Source organism: Bubalus bubalis, chromosome 17 (assembly GCF_019923935.1).
Source record: "Bubalus bubalis isolate 160015118507 breed Murrah chromosome 17, NDDB_SH_1, whole genome shotgun sequence".
Classification (NCBI taxonomy): Eukaryota; Metazoa; Chordata; class Mammalia; order Artiodactyla; family Bovidae; genus Bubalus; species Bubalus bubalis.
In genome coordinates this window covers 19,772,389-19,796,158 of record NC_059173.1, presented here as the reverse complement: position 1 = coordinate 19,796,158, position 23,770 = coordinate 19,772,389, and the positions used below count along the sequence as shown (strand labels likewise).

The window sequence follows — 23,770 nt, the reverse complement described above, 5'->3', positions numbered from 1 at the left end:
AAAAGGCCCCCCAATTTGAACTATCCTACAAGTAAAATCCCCACAAAGGGCAAATTTTAAAACAAACATTAAAGACAAGTTTCGCATCCATTAAACTTGTCCTATAAAAAGGAACTGGCCTGTAAATCTAAGGTTTCAAATACACTAGAGTAAGAATAGGCAGTGAGGTTTTGTGGCTGCATACAGATTTAAGAAATAAAAAAATACAATTCCCTGGGTTGAGCAATGCTTAGGACCTGCATATGCAATCTCTGGTGTGTCACTAGTTAGGGAAAAGCTAATAGAAACCATGTGAGTTAGCTTGATGCTTCTTCTGCTAAATCTTGAAAATCTGGTGGCAAGGCCAGTTTTATTTCTTTCGCTAAATCTTTAATTCTTCAGGAACCGAAGGTGTGCCTCCCTAGGTCATACCAATATTTTGTCGTAATTCTGCCATGCTTTATCTGTGAGCTTCCAGAGATTCTCAAAGACTTCTTTTTGCGGTAAGAGAGTGCAGTACCCCAGTGCCAAGTCGAGATCCACCAGGCGACAATTAAATACCTGTAGGGAGAAAGCACCTGGAGAAGCAAGTTCCTCACAATTAAAACAGAACTTGGTCTCTAACGGCTGATTTGCCACTAAATTTAATTTTAGACTAAGAAAGAACAAGCGTTGCACAAAAAGTTATTTATAGTAAAATAGTTCCGACTTGCTGCTTAGATTTCATGTCTTTTATCACTATCACAAATTTAAGGAAAGCAACTCTAGCAAGTTCTATGTGACAGAGCACACTTACCTTCAGAAGCAATCAGGGTGGGGGCAGTGGGGAGGGAGAGGAACTTAGCACAAACAAATACTCACTTTGTACAAGAGTGTGGTGGCATTTCCCCTGATAAACATAACAGCTTTCTCTTTCAATTCCATAACAACGTGCCTGGATTTAACTAAAGGGGCCTCTTCAAACAACTTTAAAAAAAAAAAAAAAAAAAAAAGGAAATAATCCTCAGGTCCATTTCTATGAGCATGTTGAAAACTTTTCCTAAATATTAAGGAACTTTGAAAATTCACCATCATATGCAAACAGCACTGTCATTTAATCTATAATGACAGAAAGCTGGGATGTGAAGGGGAATTAACTGGGAAAGGACAAAAATAGAACCTTTTAAAATAATCTGTACCTTGATTATAGTGTTGGTGACAAGGTGAAAATACATTGGTTGACATTCTTAAAATGCATTTTAATTTTGAAAGCTATATTTCAATAAAGTTGTTTTTTTGAAAAAAAGAAAAACTGGCATTTAGTAAATATCAATAGAGTAGTAGAAATGAATGCAATTCCTTCTGAGACCAGCTTCATAAGCAAGTTATCAAGGATAGCTTGTCTTCTAGAGTCTTTTCATAATGTTGTCAGGTAATAATTACAATAGTTTGGGCCACAGTAAAAACAAAGAGCAGATGGACAATTTCTGATAAAATGCAAGTATACATTTTTGTAGATGTTCAACAGATGTTTCCTAAACCTGGCAAATAATCCATTTCCTCACTACAAAGCCAAATGGGAAAATGTGGGCCCCCAATTCCTTTGTTTAACAGTGCTTTTGTATTTATATTCTTGCAAACTGAAAGTATTTGTTCTCGAAATAATACCTTTTCGCTCAAACTGGCATTCATGAAGCTTGACACAGAGTGCTGAAGGCAGGTACCAAAGGAACCAATCACAAATTTTAGGGCCAGCTCCCACTGACTAGATTCCTGAAGGTTCTGAAGCAAGGCAGAGATGGAATTGATAACAGGTAACATCAGGCTGTCTCCTGTGAAATGATAAAAAAGAATTTTACTTGAATAAAAGTATTTTAATCTTTAGATTTTTTTTTTTAAACAAAGACCATATTTGGAAACTGTCTTCAGGGACGGTCTACTTCTTCAACGCACATAATAGTCATAGAATTGGTTCTCAAAGTTAGTAAATGAGAGTTAACAAGAGGTCTGATTGAAATCGGAAAATAGTTAAGTACATGGGTATGGAGGTACTTTGATTTTAACTTGCTTATTCTGACATGCTTTAAGTCATGAGCTGAAGAAAACCACTTCTCCACTTGGAAGACCAAAATGTAGAACAGATTCACAAAAGTTAACAATAGATAAGCCAAATGACCCACTCTCCTGACTGTTTGGAAGAGTAACAATGTAACAATAGTAACTAAGAAATGAGGACATTGTATCAGGTTCATATTCAGGATTTAAAGAACTTTCTGTACTGGCATATTTACAAAATTGAAACAGTGGTTATACAAGTTTGATGCCAAATACCTTCACTGGTGAAGCAGTATGGCAAACTCATAGAATCCAAGGGATATCTCTTGCTTTCTACAAAACAGAATAAATTCAATAATAACTCTTTCATAGAACACATAGTCCCAGGGATACTTTAATATTGTGCTCTTATCAAATAACATTCTAAAGCAATCTGCTACTTAAAAAATAAAAAACCCAAGTATACATACAGAAAAATACACAGAAAAGTGTACATCCAGACCAATAAACAGAACACTAAGAGCTCCCAGAAACCGCCCCCTTGTCTCCTTTTGGTCAACCCCTCAAGAGTAACCACTATCCTCATTTCCAACAGCATGGCCTCCTTATAGCCTGTTTTTTACATAAATGAAATCATACAATATGTATTCTTTTATTCCTTGCTTCATTTGTTCAGCTTTATGCCTGTAATATGGAGAAGAGCACAGCGACCCACTCCAACATTCTTGCCTGGAGAATCCCCATGGACAGAGGAGCCTGGCGGGCTATTGTCCACAGGGTCACATAGAGTTGGATATGACTGAAGCAACTTAGCACACACACACTCATGCCTACAACTGATTCATCCATGTTACTGTGAGTAGTTCCAGCTCCAAACCCAGAAATACACAGGAAAAAAATATTACATGGATGAGAATTACCAGCCAGAGGTACAAGTGACGAAATCAATTCATAGATGACAGGGAGCACCATCTGTGACTCAAGAACTATTCCATCTTCACTGAAGAAGTCACAGTAAGACCACTCCTCATATGGATCTTTATGAGTTCCGAAAGAAGTCTAAATATCAAAGTGTACAGAAAACACATAGATAAGGACAAAGATACCCTCTTCATTGAGTAGAATCCAGAATCAGATCTATTAGAGCCAAATGTAATTTTAGCCAGACTATAAAGTCTGTTTCTTCTGGTCGAGGGCTTAAAATAATGCTGCTTTAAGTTAAATTATTGCTCAGGGAATTTCCTAGCAGTCCAGTGGTCAGGATTTGGTGTGTTCACTGTGGGAGTCTGGGTACCATTCATGGTCAGGGATGATCCCACAAACTGTGAGGCCAAAGAAAAAAAAAATTAAATAGTTACTCTGGACAATGTCCAGAGATGCCTCGTTTGAGGCCCACTGTTTCAAAAGAATGCAAATTAAAGCCAATAAATGTGACTAGAAAAGAGAAGTGGTCTCATGTCCTTAAGTAGTTCTCTGGTATAGAGTAAGAAAATATAAGAGGTTGATTCAGTATTTTTATAAACTATGCAAATAATTTAAAAGTGGTATATAATGGATTGGGCTGGGGTTTTGTTTATGGGAAAGAAATTCAAAGCAATTTACTTTCGTGAGAATTCCACAATCATCCATTTGGCACTGTCTGGAAAGCTCTACTGCCATCAAAGTATATTTACTGAGTTCTAAGGCATCCAGCAAAAAATCTGAAAGTGGAGAAAAATCATTAAACTATTATTTCATGTGTTTAGAATAACAACAACAACAAATCTTTTTAATAATTGCCATTCAAAATTCTAAGACAGGCCACAAAGTAGAGAGAAAGGTTTTCACATAGCTTTGACTACCCTAAATAATACAGGTCAATATTTTTCTTAAGCTTGACTGGAAAGTAAGATCACATATGGGGAGGCAAGGAATTTTACCATCCCCTGAAACTGAGTATTGTCAACAACAGAAAGGACATTGTTGGGACTTCTCTGGTGGTCCAGAGGCTAAGCCTCTGCACTCCCAATTCAGGGGGCCTGGGTTCGATCCCTGGTCAGAGAACTAGATCTCACACGCTGCAACTGAAGACCCTGCTTGTTACAACTAAGACCTGGCACAGCCAAATAGAGAAATAAATATTTTAAAAAAATGACATCGCTAACTTTGGAAATATTTTAAAATAGTAATCCCCACAGGGATTCAATTATAAGTGTCCCTTGTGAAAGGGGGTAACGATCACTCCATACCTTCACATGTCCAATTGTAAGGGGACAGCATTAGCTAGACAAAAATGGAATGAAGCAGAGAACATAAAACTATGTAGATTATAAATCTTGTCACCTGGACTGCAGATGGTGGCAGCCTGGCATGCAAGGTCGTGTATCTCGGAGGGAAGATTTAGACCCACAGGTACTGTCATTGGAACGCCACTGGCCAACATGTGACACAGCTTCTGACACATCAGGAACAGGAACTGCCCAGTGTTGGTGTTGCAGTGATATTTAAACAAGTCCCTTTAGAAGAAAGCAAGTGTCAGAAGTTAGAACACTCACATGGGAAGATGTGTTTGCCTTACTCAGACTAATATATAATCACTACCAACATGTACAATGTCTTTAAATGTTTTCACAGTATACAGTGAAAACTTGCTTGGGGTACCGTTGTAGTGCAAGATGACCTACACTCAACGGTTCAGTTTTCTGAACCATTCAGATACTTGGGGGGTCAGTTACTAGACTTCTACGCTCCCTCTTTCTGACTCAGGTGACCAAGACAGGCTCTCAGGGTGAGAAACCAAGAATCATTTCTGTGGAAGTGAAAGGGTCACCAGCCCTACCTATCTTTTTAAATTTTTTATTGCTTATTGAAAATTAGGCTTATAGCTTTAAAAAAATTGTTGATTATAGTTGCTTTACAATGTTGTATTAGTTTCTGTTGTGCAGCAAAGTGAATCAACTATATGTATACATACATATATCCTCTTTATATATACATACATATACTCTTGTATATATATAAGAGTATATATACATACATATACTTTTTTCTTTTTTTGGATTTCCCTCCCGTTTAGGTCACCACAAAGCAGAGTTCCCTGTGCTATACAGTAGGTTCCCATTAGCTATCTATTTCACACACAGCATCAATAGTATATATGTGTCATCTCAATCTCCCAATTCATCCCCCTCCCCCATTCCCCTTGGTGTCCATGTTTGTTCTCTACGTCTGTGTCTCTAGTTTTGCTTTGTAAATAAGATCATCTATACCAATTTTTTCCCAGATTCTACATATATCTGTTAATATATGGTATTTGTATTTCTCTTTCTGACTTACCACCAGCCCTATCCTTATCATCAAAGAAAAAAATGAAGTCGGTGTTCCTTTCTGATGAGCTGTGTGATCTGGGGACTAAGAACTCACCTGCATTTTCTCAGTGCAGCTTCCACGTTCCCATCGCTCAAGGCCCTCAAGGTCAGCTCGGCTTCCAGCTCTTGCCTGGACACCTGCAGGGTCAGCGCCTGTCGGTGCAGCTTGGACTCAGCGCTCAGCCTCTGCTCCTCAGCGGCCCGGGGCTCTGCTGGCCTCCAGGGTTTGTGTTTAGCCTGTGCAACTTGGTGAGCTTTAATATGCTGCTCCCGAAGCTCTGCTACCAGGGAACTCTTGCTGTAATCTTCAAATGAAAGAAAGACCTCAAAGTTCTCCTGCAGTAAGGCAATCAAGACAAAGCCCCATGTCAGTTCAGTCCATCCATGGTTGAACATCACTGGCGTGTCATGATCTCTTTTCTCCCTTGTAAATTAAGAATTTAAGTCTCTATATTTCAAAAGTAACTTATATAAAGGTTGGGACAGGGGAAAATATCACTTTAGCCCAGGGTTTCCTAACTCCAGCACTGCTGAGTGTATTTGGCTCAGCAATTCTGTTGTAACTCTAAACCTATTCTAATTCTCAGTAATTCTAAACCTAACCCTGAACAGAAGGAGAAAGAGGTTAAGTATTAGGTTTGTGCAATTCCACCCTGGCGGCTTGAAGAAGCCAGCTTTGCTGTTTTCTGTAATAACTCCTGGTTGGCTTCTAACTCCAGAACTAGGATTTACTTTTCCAACCCAATAAAAAAAGTCCTCCTGAAGCCCAAGGAAGGACACCAAGAGGCAGTGGCAGTGAGGGGGACTTTTTTATTTGACACCACACTTTGGAGCAGGGTTTCTCTATCTGCCAGATAATCGTTTCCTGCAGAGGCTGTCCGGGTACAAGAGGTTGTCAGGCAGGATCCTTGGCCTCTCCCCACTTCACCTGGCACAAGGAATGCTCCACAAATAGCATAACTAAACACGACTTTGCTTAGATCAAACCTGTTGCTTTAAAAGATCTGCAATTCTCAAATTTAAGAAGAATGTGGAGAAGTTAACTTATGCTGACTCCTGGGTGCTTTACATGAAGACATCTATTGTTTAAAACAGGTCTCAAACTTTAGGGGTGCAGCACCTCTTTATACTCTTAAAAACTATTGAGGGGGGCTTCCCTGGTGGCTCAGTGCTCAAGAATTTGCCTGCCAGTGCAGGAGACAGGTTCGATCCCTGGTTCGGGAAGAACCCACAGGCTGAGGAGCAACTAGGCCCGGGAGCTGCAACTACTGATGTCTGCAGGCCCAAGAGCCCAACAATAGAAGCCAGCACCATGAGCAGCCTGAGCACCACTAGAGAGCACCCCTCCTCTCTGAAACTAGAGGAAAGTCTGCACAGCAACCAAAACCCGGCAAAACCAAAAACAAAACAGGGCCCTCCCCCAAATTTTAATGAGATATCTATCAATATTTACTGTATTGGAAATTAAACAGAAAATTTTTAAATACATGGGCATATAAAAATGCACATTCTATCAGCCTTTAGAATGACAATGTTATCACAGCATGAAGCTTCTGAAAACCCCACTACTCTCATGAGAGAATATGGATGGAAAGAAAAAAATCACTTCTTATTTTTGCTATAAATATAGTTTTAATCTCATGGACTCCCTGAGAGGGTCTCAGAGACCCTTGGGATTCCATGGGCTATTCTTTGAGAAACTGTGGTACAATAAATTGTGATAAGTTATTTTTTCTTCCCATAATTCAAGATAAAACAGTTGAGAGGTGCAGTTGCCACTGTATTTACTTCAACCTTTCACAAAGAGATCCTTGTATGTACTCCATTTCCTACTTTTTGGTGAGCCCTGATAGCCTTTCTATTTACAAAGTCTTTTCACATTAGGAAAGACCTGGAGCCAAAATAAAGTTAATTTCAAATTTCACATCTGAAGACAGTTAATCCGTTCAAAGTAAACAGAAATTAATTTTCAAGAAAAAGCAAACTGCCTAGAATGAAACTATATAGAAAAAAAGTAGAGAGATCATGAAGTAGATAGTCATCTTTTGGACTGGTTTCTACATAAAATTTGCTCTCTTTCACAATATTTTGAAACGCTATGGTTTCTCAGTTCCCTCCTCTATAAAGGAGAATGGTAAGAGTAACCTCTGTGGGGAGCTACTGTGGCAATTAGATAGCACATGAGAAGCCCCTGGAATCATGTCGAGTACATGGTAAGAACTAAGTGATGGCTACTGTTAGCCATCATTCAGGGTCATTGGAATTAAATAATCTATACAGATACCTTAAATCAAAATGGTTTTTTAAAAAGGCATAAATGATTGATAGAATATAGTTTAAAAAGAGAGTTGTTATTTAGTCACTAAGTCGTGTCCAACTCTTTGCAACGCCAGGGACTGCAGCACGTCAGGCCTCTCTCTCCTCCAATGTCTTCTGGAGTTTACTCAAGTTCATGTCCATTAAGTCAGTGATGTTACCCCAGCCTCTGCTCTCTTCTCCTTTTGCCTTCAATTTTTCCCAGCATCAGGGTCTTTTCCAATGAGTCAGCTCTTTGTATCAGGTGGCCAAAGTGATGGAGCTTCAGCTTCAGCATCAGTCCTTCCATTGAATATTCAGGGTTAATTTTCTTCAGGATTGACTGGTCTGATCTCCTTGCAGTCCAAGTGACTATCAAGAGTCTTCTCTAGCATCACAATTTGAAAGCATCGATTCTTCGTCACTCAGCCTTCTTTATGGTCCAGCTCTCACATCTCTACACAACTACTGGAAAAACTACAGCTTTGAACACAGAGCTTTGTCGGAAAAGTGTCTCTGCTTTTTAATACGCTGCCTATGTTTCCAAGGAGCAACTGTCTTCTAATTTTATGGCCGCAGTCACCATCTGCAGTGATTTTGGAGCCCAAGAAAAGAAAATCTGTCACTGCTTCTGCTTTCTCCCCTTCCATCTGACATGAAGTGATGGGACCGGATGCCATGACCTTAGTTTTTTAATGCTGAATTTTAAGCCAGCTTTTTCACTCTCCTCTTTCACCTTCATCAAGAGACTCTTTAGTTCCTCTTCACTTATATATGGGTATTCGGGTCAAGAATCAACAGTTAGAATCTTACATGGAACAACTGACTAGTTCAAAAAAGAGAGAACATTTCTTAAAAAGTTAAAACAAGACAGAATTGCCATATGACTCAGCAATTCCTCTCCCGGGTATATACCCAAAGGAACTGACAGCAGGAACTTAACAGATATTTGAACATCCATGTGCAATGCAGCATTATTCACAACAGCCCCAATGTGAAAACAAACTAAGTGGCCATCAAGAAATAAACAAAAATGTGATAGAGCTGTACAGTGGAATATTATTCAGAGGAAGGAAGGAAGTGCTATATATCCTACAACATGAATGAACCTTGAAAACATTACGCTAAGCAAAAAATGTCAGACACAAAAAGACAAATATTGTATGATTCCACTTTTATGAAATTTCTAGAACAGGCAAATTCATAGAGATAAAAGTTGATTAGAGGTTACCAGGAGCTGCAGGAAGAGAGGAATGGGGAGTTGTATTGCTGAACAGATGCAGAGTTTCTGCTTGAGGTGATAAAAAGCAGACACTGGTGATGGTTGTACAACACTGTGAGTGGAGTCAACACCACTGAATTGTATATTGAAAAATGGTTAAAATGGCCAATTTTACATTGTATATACTTTACCATGATTTAAACAATCAGTAATGCAGTACATCGAAAAAGTTACTGAATTATACATACACTTCAAATGGATGAGATGTATGGTATGTGAATTATATCGCAATAAAGCTGCTTCCAAAAAAAAGAGACAGTGGTAAAGAATCTACCTGCCCAATGCAGGAGACACAGGTTCAATCCCTGATTTGGGATTGAAGTGGCAGAGCAACTAATCCTGGGCACCACAACTACTGAGCCTATGATTTCTAGTCTGGGAACCACAACTATTGAACCTTTGCACCACAATTACTGAAGCTTATGTGCTAATAACAAGAGAAGCCACCACAATGAGAAGCCTGAGCACTGCAACTGGAAAGTAGAAAAAAACCCTGCACAGCAAGGAAGACTCAGCATAGCCAAAAGTAAACGAATAAATAAAATTACTTTTTTAAAAAGAGAAAAGGAAAACCAGTATATCTAAAGTTCCTGAAGGCTACTGCAGAAAATCTTAAGGAGGAACTGATCATTTATGTCAAATGCACTGATTAGCCAGGTAATAATGTTCAACATGGCTTAACTTACCTGTAAGCTAGCAACAGTTTTAAACTGTTTTAAGGTTTCTTCCCATTCATCCTTCTTCTGCAGATTATCTGTAATTCAATTTTTAAAAGTTATAGAAGACATCCAAATTCTAATATTATCAGAATTTTTAAAAGCTAAAATTTTAATTCACTTTGGTTTTCTCAAATCTTCAGTAGTTCTTTTCAGATTCTGATAGAAGACAATTTAAGTAAGCACAAAAAGAAATCTAGGGAGGGAGGTTCAAGAGTGAGGGGACATAAGTAAACCTATGGCTGATTCATGGTGATGTATGGCAGAAACCATACAACATTGTAAAGCAATTGTCCTCCAATTAAAAGAAAAAGAAATCTAAGTATTCTCTTTGAAACTAGAAAAAAGAAGTTTTTTGGTTACATGAGAAATGGCAATTTTTTGGAAATAAATTCTAGATTTTTCCCCCCAAGAAAGTTACTTTGGTAATTATTTGTCTGTTCTAGCTTTTCTTGTTGGAAATAGTACATTTATTTTTTCAAAAATTTTGGCCACACCTCAAGGCATATGGGACCTTAGTTCCCTGACCGGGGATCAAACTTGGGCCCTCTCTCCATGGAAGGTAGAGTCTTAACCACTGGATTGCTGGGGAAGTTCCTTGCTAACTGTTTTAAGTTCAAGGTTAAATGGTTTTTTCCTTAGTCATAATCAAATGATAAGTGAGTAATGTGAGTAAACAGTGCAAGGCACCAGAGAAATCTAGCCCGGCATTAAACATTCACTGAAGTATATACAAATGATGAGCTACTCTTAGATGACTCTGCTCTTACACTGCTAATCAAAAGGATAAGGCAAGGAAGGCTTTTCCTGAAGAAAAATGTGTGGGATCAAACAAGACAACCAGGGAATTTCATTGGTGGTCCAGTGGCTAAGATTCCACACTCCCAATGTAGGAAGCCTGGGTTCAGTCCCTAGTCAGGAAACTAGATCCTACATGCTGCAAAAAAAGCTGGAGCAGTCAAATAAATAAATATTACAAACAAACAAATGAAAACATACAGTCTGAGCCAAACAAACAAAAAGACACGATCAGAGTATGTGCACCAGTATGGCAGATGTCACTGATACCTGCTCCTGAAAAGGATCGGTTTTAGAACTACACCAAAGTGAGGGAATAGAAATGGAAACTACCTTTCTGACTGTTGCAAAGTATTTTAAGAATGTCTACTGATGTTTTCGCTACAGACAGTCTCCAGGCCTTGTCCTAAAAAGAGAAATGCAAAATGAAGTCCATTTCTTGTATCTGCCATTGTATAGGTAGTGCATATATAAACAAATACATAAAAAGCACAGAATCAGAATAAATAATAGAAATGGCTGAACAGTCGAGAGGTCTGTGTTATAGGGAGTTGGGCACTCAAGGAAAGGATGATAAACGAATACTATATAAGCTAAATATGAAAAATACCAAACGGACTCTCAGATGTATGATTTAGGGATATCACAGAATATGCAAATCTCCCACATCACCTTTCAGTTACCTATAATTAACAAGCATTTGGATTTTGTTTCTTTTAATAGCTTATACTTATTTGAGAAAACATCGGGATAAAGCTCTCTGGAAAAGTTAAAAAGAACTGAACTTGTTTAGTATAGAAATCAGAAGTCTAAGAAATAATCATTATCCTCAAGACCAAAAAAGAAAAAAAAAAACTTTCTTTTTTTAAGATAAGAAAAACCAACAAGGGAAAAGCTTTAATTTAAAGAGATGATGTATGTAAAAGGCTTAGTCAGGGTCGGGTTCATATGAAGTACTCAAACATTTTGATCATGGGTTGCAGTTGAAGCTGGTAATTGAGAAGACAGAGTTTTAAATGAGGCGCTGCCACTTTCCAGATATTCTTGGGAAAGCCACTAATTTTAAAATTTTAGTTTCTACACTCAATCAGTAAGGAGCTAACAACAGGGCCTCCTTCACAACGATGTTCACTGCTTTACTGTAAGGAAGAAATGGTAATCCATTTGAAGTACTTTAATGCTTAGTGAACAATAAGAAAATAATAAATTTTAGGTGTTTTAAAAAATCATTTCCCTAAAGGTAAAAGAATGACTGCAGTGGAGACTTCTCTGGTGGTCTATGCTCCCAATGCAGGGGGCTTGGGTTTGGCTCCCTGGTCAGGGAACTAAATCCCACATGCAGCAACTAAGACCAGGAGCAGCCCCCACCTCTAAAAAAAAAAAGGCTGCAATGGGGAAAAAAAGAAAAAGATTGAAGGGAAGTGAATCACTGAGAAGGACTGGGAAGTAAGTATCTCCAAAGGTTTAAAAAACTCAACTCCCCTGGATAAATTAGGTTTTAGGTTCCTCATCTGTCTATCCTGAATTGGCTTTCTGGTAACTGCTTCTAAGTTTCAAGGTTCTGTTCTCAGATTAGATATACATTGTTTCTGTGGCTGATGTTACTTGAGAGGAATGATTATGCCCCATGCAATGTAATACATTGTTTACACTTTAAGGCATTAGGGAAAACTCAATGTCCAACAGGTGCTTCAATTATTCCTTCTGATCTGCAGATCCTAGATTACTCAGTGTGGGCGCAGAGGCACTGCTCCAAGCAGCCATATTTGTTTTTATTTCTATATGATAAATTTTTGACATAGTAAACAGGAATTTTCATATTAGGCCACTGTAGCAGTGAGAAGGACAAATACTCTTACCTGTGAGTCTGTCTTTTCTATCCTATTGATAAATAGCCATAAAAACTGGATTTCTCTTCATTTTATTTAGTAAAAATCTCACCTCATTAGAAGTATCTGGTTCTTCCTGTAAAGCCAGTCGTGCCCAGATGATTACTCTTTCTGCAGTTTTCTTAGCTTCAGCAAGAGGCAAAGACCTCAACAGAAGGACACAATCTTCACCCTACAGTCAGAGTTTGAAAGGAAGAAAAAAACAGCTGGTACTGGCAAGGAATGATTTGGATTTACCTCCTAACTTTATTACTTAAAGATGAAATGATATCATTTTGAAAAACAGATTATGATTCCATGGTTTAAAAATCTGAAAATCGTTTCATATGACAGAAAACAAAAAAATTAAAATACTACCCTTTGTAATTCTTGGGTATGCCTAATTTAGGAACTAAAAAGCCTCTTGATGAAAGTGAAAGAGGAGAGTGAAAAAGTTGGCTTAAAGCTCAACATTCAGAAAACGAAGATCATGGCAACTGGTCTCATCACTTCATGGGAAACAGATGGGGAAATAGTGGAAACAGTGGCAGACTTTATTTTTCTGGGCTCCAAAATCACTGCAGATGGTGACTACACCCATGAAATTAAAAGACGCTTACTCCTTGGAAGGAAAGTTATGACCAACCTAGATAGCATATTCAAAAGCAGAGACATTACTTTGCCAACAAAGGTTCGTCTAGTCAAGGCTATGGTTTTTCCTGTGGTCATGTATGGATGTGAGAGTTGGACCGTGAAGAAGGCTGAGCGCCGAAGAATTGATGCTTTTGAACTGTGGTGTTGGAGAAGACTCTTGAGAGTCCCTTGGACTGCAAGGACATCCAACCAGTCCATTCTGAAGGAGATCAGCCCTGGGATTTCTTTGGAAGAAATGATGCTAAAGCTGAAACTCCAGTACTTTGGCCACCTCATGCGAAGAGTTGACTCATTGGAAAAGACTCTGATGCTGGGAGGGATTGGGGGCAGGAGGAGAAGGGGACGACAGAGGATGAGATGGCTGAATGGCATCACTGACTCGATGGACGTGAGCCTGAGTGAACTCCGGGAGTTGGTGATGGACAGGGAGGCCTGGCGTGCTGCGATTCATGGGGTCGCAAAAAGTCGGACACGACTGAGCGACTGAACTGAACTAAATAGTTTTAGAATTATATAAAGACACTTAAAAATACAAAAATAAACCCACATCCTATTCTGGGAACAAAGGGTCCTACAGCATATATAAAACATGAGCTAAGTTTTGTTAACTACCAAAGACTATGAAAGCTCTTTGCTGCTGCTGCTGCTGCTGCTGCGTCGCTTCAGTCGTGTCCGACTCTGCGACCCCATAGACGGCAGCCCACCAGGCTCCCCCATTCTGGGATTCTCCAGGCAAGAACACTGGAGTGGGTTGCCATTTCCTCCTCCAATGCTTGAAAGTGAATAGTGAAAATGAAGTCGCTTGGTCGTGTCTGACTCTTCACGACCCCATGGACTGCAGCCTACCAGGCTCCTCCATCCATGGGATTTTCCAGGCAAGAGTACTGGAGTGGGGTGCCATTGCCTTCTCCCATGAAAGCTCTTTAGGTACTCACAAAATACTTTAAAAGAAAAAAAAACTATAGATAGAGGCCAATCTAATGCCTAATGTTGGTATAACTTTGCTTTAATGCTTGTCTATTTGTATAATTTGATAGTTAAATCTTTAAAAACTCAAAACAAAGAAACCATATATGGATAAAAGTAAGAATAATATAAAACTTTCACACCTGTTCTCTATCAATCAGGTCAATAATCCTTAGACTGTAGATTTCATCTTTAGGCAACATATATGCTTCAGCCACCTTCAAAGCATCTTCTAAAGAAGATGGGACATCTTGTTTGAGAATGTATCTGACCACTCTCTGAAATAGAGATAATTCATATTTCTTTGTTATGAAATCTCACAGAGAACCCAGAAATCATGTTTATGTAATTAAAACAATGAGGCAAAAACTAAACTGTATGAAGAATTAAAACACAATTTGTATTCTAAATTTAATGACAATCCTTTCACTTTTTTTTGTTCCCCTTAGCTTTATTGAGATTTAATTGATAAATAAAAATTATATATATTTAAGGTACACAAATTATGATGTAATCTGCTTCTTTAGCTCCTTAATTATCTGTTGTCTTTACTGTTTTAATAACCAATCAAACACTCTGTTAACATCTTATCTAACAAAAGGAAAGTAGTAAAGAACCTAGGTATATGAATCTTTAGGAATGTAAAACCTGGTCACATTTCCCGTGGTGTTCTAGAAGTGGAACAAAGGTGTTAAAAGATTCTTCAATTATTGGTCTTACCATTATTTCCTTGTTTAACAGATTCACCTCCCTTATTCCATAGCCTCGTAAAAGTTTTTTCATCTCCATTAGTTTGTAACTTTCCTGTAACAGCTTGACCCTAAAAGCAAATTTATTGATATTAACATGGACTGTCTTTGTTATGAAATACTAAGAGACACAGTAAAGGACAGAAAAAAATAGTTAATTTCAACTCAAAACATAGTTTATCCCACACCAAAAAAGTAGATCAGGAGACTGTGATCCTACTTGGGATGGTCCATCTCCAGGTGCTGTTTCACCAGCTGCTCCACAGCTGCACTCCAGGGGACCACTGCGGCATACATTATCTTGAGCACAGCATCAAATATGAGCTACAAAGACACACACACACCAACAGTGACTAGCCCTCAGGTTTACATTTCATGCAAATTAACGATGCTGCCCCATCTACAGCAGGGGCCCTGCATCTACTGTATGGAAATTTGAGAATATTTCATCTTCTGACAGCAAAACCATGTATTTCTTCCAATATTCACACATATTAAGTCATTATTTTCTATAGTCTCTGTGTTTAAAAAGGTTTTTTATGATTTTATTCACATTTTACAATAATGACTAAACACAGTGTGAAGTAAAAATAAAGGCATATGATAAAAATATTAAAAAACTGTATGTTTGTAAGACCATAGAAATGCTGGAAATACATGCATTCAAATGTCCACATGGTATTTCTGCAGGTGGGAATGAGAAGACTTTTCACTTTTTATTTCCACAAGAAAAAAGAATCATGGGTGATTGTGATTTTATTTTCTTTTTATTGTTTTTTTTCCTATTATATAAATTCTTCATAACAAATATGTATTGCTTTTTCTTGGTTTTGCTTTTTAATATTTATTTTTTTCAAACTTTAAACTTTTATTCTGTACTGGGGAGTATAGCCAACTATCAATGTTGTGGCAGTTTCAGGTGAACAGTGAAAAATATCTGCTGCTTTTGTGACCAGAAAAAAAAACTTTTAAGAAAGGATGCAATGCTCAAAAGAAAAACCTATATGATCACTATTCACTTACATCTGTGTCAGATAAACATCCTATTACTGCCATGGCTTTTGCTTCCCAGGCTGTATCAAAGAGTGAGGTGAACTTTGAGCTACATCTCTTCAGTAAATCCTAAAATGAGACAAACATTTTGTTTAAATTTAAAACTCACTAGAAAACAAAGAAACAAAACCAACCCACACACACATAAATAAATACAGATAAACAGCTTTTATGGATATTTAAAAAACCAAAAACTTCTACTTAGCTATGAATGATGATGGTCAACAGTGCAAAATTGCCAAAACCTTGGTCTTCAGTTTTACATGGCACAGAAAACTCTGTTCACACTTCTGTTATTTCACAACAGCCATTTGCAGAAAGTCCTAATATTATCCCGTTGTGCCAAGGTTACCAGCCAATGAGTAGCAGAGTTAACTCACATTTTAACAACAATATGCTGCACAAATCCCAATGTTAAGTATCCACATTCCTCAAAGAGTTAAACATTCAATACAACGACACACTGCACGGATCCAGGAAAAAAGAAGTTACCTCTATGTACAAAAGCAGAAGTTCCTCCTCCTGTAAGTCATGTTCATGCATGTAAACTCTTATGAATTTCTGGAAGATGGAAGGAATAAGCTCGGGGGCCAGCACTTTATCAAACATTCGGAATACAATGGTGGTTGTATCCTCCTGGATATCAAAATAAAGATGGCATAAATGCAAACTCTAGTCATGTTGACTGTGGTAAAATAATTCTGATAAATCTAGACTTTTACCTACCTTCTCAAAATCAGAGAGGGCTAATTTGCAGTTGTATTTCCTATGCAGTGTGATTAACTCTCGAAGGTTATTTACCAAAGTCCTTAACTGACATACTTCCTCCATGTTTTGATTATCCTTATAAAACAAAAGTGTTGAAGTTGTTACGGATATGAAATAAAAGTATGAGGGAAAGACAAATAAGAGGAAACCTGTAACTTATGCCTTTAAATTTTGTATAAGTCTAACTAAAATTAACTAGTACAAATTAACAGATCATAATCCAATAGAAATCTGAAATTTTTCTTTCTTAAAAAAATAGAAAAAACTATTAATACAGTGTAATATTTTTTCAGAACCCCAAATATACTTAGGTACACGAACATCATTTAGATGGTCCTCAATGTTCTGATCATATAGATGTAAAGCTATAGATTAAAACCAGATATAAAGCTATGACATTTCCTAAAGCTATATACAAGAAACAGAATTTTCAATTGATAAAAGGCAATTAGGGAAAAGAAAAAGAGGAAAAGCTCTCTTGTGGAAAAACCTATATAATGATCAATATACTTTATAGATTATAACATAAAGATTATATGATATCAATATACTGCTTGCAACCTACAGAAAAAATTTTTATTTTATTCTTAGTAGTATATGCTATGCTAAGTCGCTTCAGTCGTGTCCGACTGTGCAACCCCATAGACGGCAGGTCACCAGGTTCCCCCGTCCCTGGGATTCTCAAGGCAAGAACACTGGAGTGGGTTGCCATTTCCTTCTCCAATGCGTGAAAGTGAAGTCACTCAGTCGTGTCCGACTCTTAGCGACCCCATGGACTGCAGCCCACCAGGCTCCTCTGTCCATGGGATTTTCCAGGCAAGAGTACTGGAGTAGGGTGCCATTGCCTTCTCCCTAATAGTATATAATCATCACTAAATATAAATAATAACAAGAAACTGCTATATCAGAAAGCAGGAGGATTAATGAATAAGTATAATTTCATAATGTACATATGTTCCAAAAAGTCATACCTTCTGGTCCTTAAGTACTTTATACCTCAGAGTTGAGATTATATATTGAGGTGTCTCAATATTAGTTTATAAACTAAATTATGGTACCCCCAACAAACATTTTTAAAAATACAAAAATGCACTTTTTTTTTTAATACAATGAATGCTTTCTAGTTTTCAGAAATATGAAGGGGAAAATCAATCAACTTAAGAAATTTAGAAACCAAATAATAAATTCAGTTCATTAATCCCAAACTAACACTATATGTGACATCAATATTCCTGCTCTTAGTTCTCCTTCTAGTGTCACTATTTTTTTGGTCAGTCAGAAAGTTCCAGACTTTTTTCAATTTGATCGTTTAAAAAATTCTTTGATTCTTAAGCCATTATGACTGTTGGAATGTCTAAGAAAGGCAATCAAAACTAGAAGTAGTTTACTAGTTTAAATAAAAATAAACCGGATTGATACAGCCTTTAAAAACTAATCCTGCTGCTGCTGCTGCTGCTGCTGCTAAGTCGCTTCAGTCGTGTTCGACTCTGTGTGACCCCATAGACGGCAGCCCACCAGGCTCCCCCGTCCCTGGGATTCTCCAGGCAAGAACACTGGAGTGGGTCTTTTCCTTCTCCAAAAAACTAATCCTAATGCATTATTAAGTTTTGCCCTTTTAAAGGACTATGAAATGCTACTAATGCATAAAATCCCAATTAGACTACTTAGGAGTATGTTTATATATTGTTTCCCTTTGGTTCAATAAAGAAAAACAATGCATTAGAACAGGTTGAAGTTGTGACAGAAACATTAGGAAGAAAAAAAGCTAATTTTCCTTTTTGTGGATTGTAAATGTACACAACAAAAGAACACACAGAAAGAAAATATAAGAGGCAGATATGTCTAACTACAGAGACAAACTTTTTAATATAAATTAAATACTTTTTAATTGGGCTTCCCTGGAGGCTCAGATGGTAAAGAATCAAATGTTTTATTACTAAAAATTTCTTTTTTGTATCATACCAAGGAACTCCAACTCCAAGAGGATGCCAATCCCAACTCATTTTCTGCTGTAAAAAATACCTCTGCCAGTTGAAGCCCATTTTCTGGCCAGTTTGCCTTTAAAAAAAATTAGAGACCATTAAAAATAATGTTTTTATTTTTAAAACAAAATGGGGAGTACTTGAAATGTCTGTTTACTACTAAGTATACTGGTATTACCTTATCAGTTAATTCAAGGTTCCTGGCTGCTTGCTCCAACCATTTTGCAAGAATTTTCTGAAATAGATACATCATATAAAGTACGAATAGATAATCACTGAAATCATTTAAAACCTCCATGTTAATCTTTCAAAAGAGATACTAAAATGAACTACCTGGTGTTAGCATGACTTAATCTTTAACCATATAAAGTAAACAATAAAATTGAATCATCCCGAGTGGAAACACTGACAGCAACTTACCTGTCCTTCAGGTACAGTCTTTCTCACAAATGGGATCACATCATTTTTAAGCCATGGACAAAGCTTTTGCAGAGAGATTGGTGTAGAAATTGAGTTGAGCAAGTTCTCAAGCATTTTCACATCAAATCTGCTTTCAAAGTTTGCCTAAATCATAGAGTGAGAAACTAAGATTTATCTGACAAATTTAATCTGAGAGCCTCCCAAGAGGGAAAGATTTATTCGGAAGTCATCTCAAGAAATATTTTACTGATTTAATTGACCCTTAAAGCAAATGATTCAAGTTGGTAGCCAAATTCCATGAAACCTCACAGCAGTGAGTACGAGTTAATAAATCGAGGCAGAGGAACTGGCAGAGATGCCATTCTAAGGAAAACTTAACTGAAGGTGACAGTACAAGCCCTAACAAGCATGTGTCTTTAACAGCCTCACACCCACATCCTGCTCTTCAGGCCTAATACCCTGTATCATTATCCAGGTGATTTAGAGCAGCAACTGTAATAGGCAACCCTTTACCACTATCTGAGCTGCAAGAGGACTACCCTCCCCACCATTAACAAAGGTGTGAATAAATGTCAATAAACTGTTTAATAGAATGTTACCTCTTGAGCTAAGTTTAGGAGCCAACTAGACTCTGAGTGATGAGACAACGTAAGTTCCTATTTTATCATATTTCCTCTGAGTTAATATCATCAGAGGACGGTTTTCTCTATTTTATCAAACAGTCTGAAAATGCCCCATTGCCCAGTCACTCCTGCCACCTCGTTTGTTTCCAACACTGATTCAATAACATCTCTAGGGAACTATAAAGCTATTCAGAAAAAAATACAAAAGAAATTACCCGATGTCTCAGCCAGAGGTACTGTGCACAAACAAGGTTTCCTTCTCTTAGCTGTAAAAAAATATCCTTAAGGTCATCTTCATTATTCAGAAATTCAATCCAAGAACTACCACTGCAAAGTCAAAAAGAGGAAAGAAGCTAATAGTTTAAAAATATATATTAAGGTTATACAAGTGGATATCATTATGCATTTTAACTAGTTTTTTTCCTCAGAGTTAAAAAAAAGAAATACCAAAGATTATACAGTTAGTCTCCTTCCTATCCAGACCTATAGAATTCCTGTATTTCCCTCCCCAGAAGACACAGCTCTTCTTATAGACCCTTTCTGAAATAATCACTACATATTCAAGCAACCATTTTAAATTTTAAATGAATAATTTCAATGAATTTTTAATATATACTGTTTATACTTGAAAAAATTCATTTAATATTATTTTGGCACTTGTACCAAATGAGCAAATATAGTTATTATTCTTTTTAAGGACTACATATGATTCCATGGCATGGATTTACTATAATCTAACCAGACCCCCCACAGGTGAACCTTAGGGTTATTTCCAGTCTTTTGCTATAATCAATAATGCTGTAGTGACTACCCAGTATTAATTAAAGCTCAGAAATACAAGATGAATACTTCCTTAAAATGACAAAAAGACAATACTCTACAAGCCTGTGTCATGAATAAATAAGACAAAATAAGCATTTCCACTAACATCAGGACTAACAGAAGGATGTCTGTTTACCACCATTATTTAATAATGTCCTACAAGTATCAGTCAATGAAACTGGGCAAGAAATGAAAAAATGAAGCAAAATTATCATTATTTGCATATATAATAATATACTTGGAAAAGGCAAGATTAGCTGAAATATTACTATACGCAAAAAAAGAAAGGAGTTCAATAAGGTAACTGATTTAAAAGTAATTTAAAAAAAATCAATAGCTTCTATATTCTTTTGAGAATATGATACAGTTCCATTTATAATAGTAGGACGAAAGAACAAAATTCACATAAAGTATACAAAGTCTACATGAAGACAACTGAGTAGCTATCACTCAGGAATATAAGAAAAGAATAGAATGAGTAGGAAGACATGTGCGTGTGGGCTCAGTTGCTAAGCTGTGTCCGACTCCTGTGATCCCATGGACTGCAGCCCACCAGGCTCCTCTGTCCATGGGATTGCTCAGGCAAGAATACTGGAATGGGTTGCCATTTCCTCCTCCAAGGAAGACACATACTGTCGTTAAATATCAAGATTTGATATTGTAGATAGTGGTTCTCCCCAAATTGATCTTAGGTTCAGCACATTCCCATTTAAAAAATAATAAAAAATCCAACAAAAATAAGATTTTTAAAAAACGGAATAAGCTGATTCTGACTCTTTCATACAGAAAAGAGTAATCCCCCAAATTCTGGAAAATAAGCATAGTGGGACTAGTCTATCAGTTAAGAGGACACTTTAAAACTACATTAATTAAAACTATTGGATACTGGTGAATGAATAGAGATGAGATCAAGTGAACACAATTATATTCCAGAAACTTAAATACACATGAGAATTTTAATATGTAATTAAGGTAACATTTTCAGTCAGCACTGAAAAGGTGGAATGTTTAATGATAGTATTGGGATAACTGAAGAGCCACAAGGAAAAAAATTAAGCTTCCTTCGTTGTTAGTTTATCATGATAAATAAACTTACGTTTGAAGTAGCTATACTGCATATTTATAAATGCTTTCTTGGTGCACGTTAGTATATCTAATAGAATTAATTTCCAGAAGTGAATTGCTAAGGCCAAAGGTATGTGCCTTTAAATCTGCCTTCCAAACGTTTCAAACCCAATGGATGATGTCAGTTCAGTCGCTCAGTCATGTCTGACTCTTTGCGACCCCATGGACTGTAGCACACCAGGCTTCCCTGTCCATCACCAACTCCCAGAGCTTGCTCAAACTCATGTCCGTCGAGTCAGTGATGCCATCCAACCGTCTCATCTTCTGTCATCTCCTTCTCCTCCTGCCTTCAGTCTTTCCAAGCATCAGGGTCTTTTTCAATGAGTCAGTTCTTCACATTAGATGGCCAAAGTACTGGAGTTTCAGCTTCAGCATCAGTCCTTCCAGTGAATACTCAGGACTGATTTCTTTTAGGATTGACTGGTTTGATCTCCCTGCAGCCCAAGGGACTCTCAAGAGTCTTCTCCAACAACACAATTCAAAAGCATCTATTCTTCGGCACTCAGCTTTCTTTATAGTCCAACTCTCACATCTATACATGACTACTGGGAAAACCTTAGCTTTAATTGGACGGACCTTTGTCAGAAAAGTAATGTCTCTGCTTTTTAATATGCTGTCTAGGTTGGTCATAGCTTTTCTTCCAAGGAGCAAGCGTTTTTTAATTTCATGGCTACAGTGATTTTGGAGCCCCCCAAAAATAGTCTCTCACTGTTACCATTGTTTCCCCATCTATTTTCCATGAAGTGATGGGACTGGATGCCATGATCTTAGTTTTCTGAATGTTGAGTTTTAGGCCAATTTTTTCACTCAACTCTTTCACTTTCATCAAGAGGCTCTTCAGTTCTTCTTCACTTTCTGCCTTAAGAGTGGTGTCATCTGCATATCTGAGGTTATTGATGTTTCTCCCAGCAATCTTGATTCCAGCTTGTGCTTCATCCAGCCCAGCATTTCACATGATGTATTCTGCACATAAGTTAAATAAGCAGGGTAACAATATACAGCCTTGAGGACTCCTTTCCCAATTTGAAACCAGCCTGTTGTTCCATGTCTGGTTCTAACTGTTGCTTCTTGACCTGCATATGGATTTCTCAGGAGGCAGGTAAGGTGGTCTGCCTTACCTGGATGAGGTAGGAAGTGCCTAAAGTTTAGCAGGGAAGATAACGTTTTCCATCATTCACTCCCTAGAAACACAAATTCATACAAAGCATTGCTGTATCTTTTATGACAGTCCAAATGTACACACCTGAATTTTTCTGGTCCAAATGCTCCATAAAAAGTAGTCAATTTTGCATGAGCCCTTAGTACCTAAAAAGAAACCCAACAGTCTGAATATTGTGTGCAGTAACATTAAAATAAAAAACACCCAAAATTAGGCATTCTGTTTTAGAAATCTTGCACATATTTTCCTTTTATCCTGCATTACAGGTCAATACCCATAAATATGACTGCCTTTATTTAGCACAAAACATAAAACTTGGACTGATGGAAACATTTCCAATCACAGTCATTGCAATAAAACTGCAAAGAAGAGGAAGGTATTTGTATATGAACCGTGCCTTTAAATCTGCCTTCCAAATGTTTCAGTCCCAATGGATGATGTAGGAAGTGCCTAAAGCTTAGCAGGGAAAGTGTCTTTCAAAATCAATTAGTTTTCCCACTGATTTCTAAATATGACCTTCTGGTAAAACCTAGCTGGATTATACTAAACATTTACTTTGAGATAAGAGTTAAAAATTATATAGATGGTCCCTGACATGCAAAGGTTCAACTTAAGATTTTTTGACTTTACGATGGTGGAAAACCAATATGCATGCAATAGAAACCACACTTCAAATTTTGATCTCTTCCTGTGTTAATGACAATATACAAGATAATACTTTCTTGTGATGCTGGGAAGAATTAAGAAGCTGTAGCTCCCCTTCAGCCACATAATCCCAAACAAATGATACCCTTTCAACCATTTTGTGTTTTCACTTTCAGTACAGTATTCAATAAATTACATGAGCTATTTGACACTTTATTACAAAGTAGGCCTTAAGTCAGATGATTTTGCTCAAGTCTAGCTAATGTAAGTCTCTGAGCACATTTAACGTAGGCGAGGCCAAACTACAACGTTCAGTTGGTTGGGTGTATTATACGTACTTTTCTTTATCTGCATGCGGCATGCAGGATCTTAGTTCCCCGAGCAGGGATGGAAGCTGTGCCCCCTGCATTGGGAGCATGGAGTCTTAACCACTGGACTGCCAGGAAAGTCCCTTAAATGTATTTTTCACTTATGATATTTTCAGC

General features: G+C 37.4%; 1 protein-coding gene across 2 annotated transcripts in view; it reads right to left on the bottom strand.

Moving 5' to 3' along the window:
• Nucleotides 1–23,770, bottom strand: part of KNTC1 (kinetochore associated 1) — a 69,544-nt gene that overhangs the window by 24,638 nt on the left and 21,136 nt on the right. For both annotated transcript variants that reach the window (XM_006047195.4, XM_006047194.4), the window contains exons 20-41: nucleotides 22,725–22,786; nucleotides 19,750–19,861; nucleotides 18,912–19,055; nucleotides 18,670–18,726; nucleotides 18,472–18,567; nucleotides 16,468–16,584; nucleotides 16,234–16,377; nucleotides 15,712–15,810; nucleotides 14,909–15,012; nucleotides 14,660–14,759; nucleotides 14,083–14,217; nucleotides 12,393–12,512; nucleotides 10,785–10,857; nucleotides 9,624–9,691; nucleotides 5,416–5,696; nucleotides 4,336–4,508; nucleotides 3,616–3,713; nucleotides 2,934–3,072; nucleotides 2,290–2,346; nucleotides 1,627–1,790; nucleotides 841–945; nucleotides 412–540 (exon numbers count right to left, since the gene is read on the bottom strand). In XM_006047195.4, coding sequence (XP_006047257.4) covers nucleotides 412–540; nucleotides 841–945; nucleotides 1,627–1,790; nucleotides 2,290–2,346; nucleotides 2,934–3,072; nucleotides 3,616–3,713; nucleotides 4,336–4,508; nucleotides 5,416–5,696; nucleotides 9,624–9,691; nucleotides 10,785–10,857; nucleotides 12,393–12,512; nucleotides 14,083–14,217; nucleotides 14,660–14,759; nucleotides 14,909–15,012; nucleotides 15,712–15,810; nucleotides 16,234–16,377; nucleotides 16,468–16,584; nucleotides 18,472–18,567; nucleotides 18,670–18,726; nucleotides 18,912–19,055; nucleotides 19,750–19,861; nucleotides 22,725–22,786 — 2,577 coding nt within the window. The remainder of the gene's footprint in view (nucleotides 1–411; nucleotides 541–840; nucleotides 946–1,626; nucleotides 1,791–2,289; nucleotides 2,347–2,933; nucleotides 3,073–3,615; nucleotides 3,714–4,335; nucleotides 4,509–5,415; nucleotides 5,697–9,623; nucleotides 9,692–10,784; nucleotides 10,858–12,392; nucleotides 12,513–14,082; nucleotides 14,218–14,659; nucleotides 14,760–14,908; nucleotides 15,013–15,711; nucleotides 15,811–16,233; nucleotides 16,378–16,467; nucleotides 16,585–18,471; nucleotides 18,568–18,669; nucleotides 18,727–18,911; nucleotides 19,056–19,749; nucleotides 19,862–22,724; nucleotides 22,787–23,770) is intronic.